Source organism: Diaphorina citri, unplaced genomic scaffold, assembly GCF_000475195.1.
Source record: "Diaphorina citri unplaced genomic scaffold, Diaci psyllid genome assembly version 1.1 scaffold3680, whole genome shotgun sequence".
NCBI lineage: Eukaryota > Metazoa > Arthropoda > Insecta > Hemiptera > Psyllidae > Diaphorina > Diaphorina citri.
In genome coordinates, this window is record NW_007381080.1 from 4,993 (window position 1) to 6,887 (window position 1,895).

General features: G+C 35.2%; 1 protein-coding gene across 1 annotated transcript in view; it reads right to left on the bottom strand.

Annotated features, from left to right (window-relative positions):
• LOC103520486 (probable RNA-binding protein EIF1AD) overlaps positions 1–330 on the bottom strand; it is a 713-nt gene extending 383 nt beyond the window's left edge. The window contains exon 1 of the mRNA XM_008485581.1: positions 105–330. Within this exon, the coding sequence (XP_008483803.1) occupies positions 105–330 (226 nt within the window). The remainder of the gene's footprint in view (positions 1–104) is intronic.
• Positions 331–1,895: the final 1,565 nt, after the last annotated feature.

Below are 1,895 nucleotides of genomic sequence, written 5' to 3' on the forward strand. Positions count from 1 at the left end.
TGGAAATGCAAACCACCCCGAATTATTGAACTCTTTTGCAGGTAATTGTTAAAAAGGTGATTAAGTTTATGGGTTTAATGGAAAAGTTAATTGAATAAACTTACCTATTGGTTTCACAATGACAAAATCTCCCGGCTTGATCCATATATTGTTCCGAAACTTTCCCGGCATTGACACGAAATATTTCTCTCCCGAGTGGTTTTCGATCTGGTGAAGGTTATTTCCCGAGTTCTGAGTGATTTTCACAATGTTGTTCAAATCTTCAGGCACCCTATATTCTTGAGAGAGCAGTTCTTTTTGAACATGTTTTCTTTTGGTGGCTTTCGACATGATTGCCACAAGATACCAAAGTCGAACAAGAAATCACAATGTGTGCGGATATTTTTTCGACTCCGAATTTGCATTTACTTGAGTTTCGTTTGAAAAATAATAGAGCAGTACTTGAAATAAAAGAAAAAATTCCACATGTTGACATCAGACCAGCTGACTTGGTACAGGCCAATATCAACCCTGATGTTCATTTCTCTTTTCAAGAAGTTACAGGCAGCGATGTACTGAAACAATTGAAATTAATAAACAAATCCAATGCTAAGGACATCTATGGTTTTGACCTTGATCTGCTCATGTATATAAAGTTTCTTATTTTAGTACCCTTGACTAAACTAATCAATCTTTCGTTAAAAGAGGGTGTTTTTCCTGACTGCTTAAAAATAGCAGCAGTTACCCCTCTCCCCAAAAAAGGTAGTCAAAAACTTATAGAAAACTATAGACCTATATCTGTTCTTCCTATTTTCTCCAAAATATTCGAGAAAATAGCAAAGCTACAGATCACGGAATATTTCACTGTTAACAATTTATTTTCAAACTCACAATTCGGATTCCGTGCTAATAGATCTACTTCTGATGCTGTGTTAAAATTGATTGACAATATTTTGACAATATATGAAGAAAAAAAATATGCCTGTACCCTCCTGTGTGACGTCAGCAAAGCATTTGACACCGTTTCTCATGACATCATGATAGAAAAGTTAGCTAAATATAACTTTGATCAGTCAAGCTTGCATTTCATACAATCTTATCTTGCACAGCGTAAACAATATGTCAGGCTATATCGAACTAAAAACAAGTCCCATGAACTGTCCAATCAGATAAGATTAGATAATGAGTCAGGTGCTGATCAATTCATTCTTGAGTCAGCTGCTGATCAAGATCTTTCACACATGAGTCATATCACGTCTGGAGTACCTCAAGGTTCGATTTTAGGAGTAACATTGTTCCTTATTTATATTAATGACATCCCTGACTTTATGAATGATACAGAATCTGTTTTGTTTGCTGGCATCCCAGCATAGATTGGGTTGTAATTTAGTACCCAATAAAGTTACAGAGTCAGGATTTTCAAATGTCTCTGTGTTTCTCAAACTGAATATAACTTTTTCCGTTTTAGTTTTATTAATAAATAGACGATTGGCAGAGAACCACTTTTCTACTTTTGTCAACATGGTTGTCAATGTTGGTTCACATTCAACAAAGTTAGCTGTTTTCTTTGTGAATGTTGAGTCATCAGCAAACAAAACAGATTCTGCATCATTCATAAAGTCAGGGATGTCATTAATATAAATAAGGAACAATGTTACTCCTAAAATCGAACCTTGAGGTACTCCAGACGTAATATGACTCATGTGTGAAAGATCTTGATCAGCAGCTGACTCAAGAATGAATTGATCAGCACCTGACTCATTATCTGATCTTATCTGATTGGACAGTTCATGGGACTTGTTTTTAGTTCGATATAGCCTGACATATTGTTTACGCTGTGCAAGATAAGATTGTATGAAATGCAAGCTTGACTGATCAAAGTTATATTTAGCTAACTTTTCTATCATGATGTCATG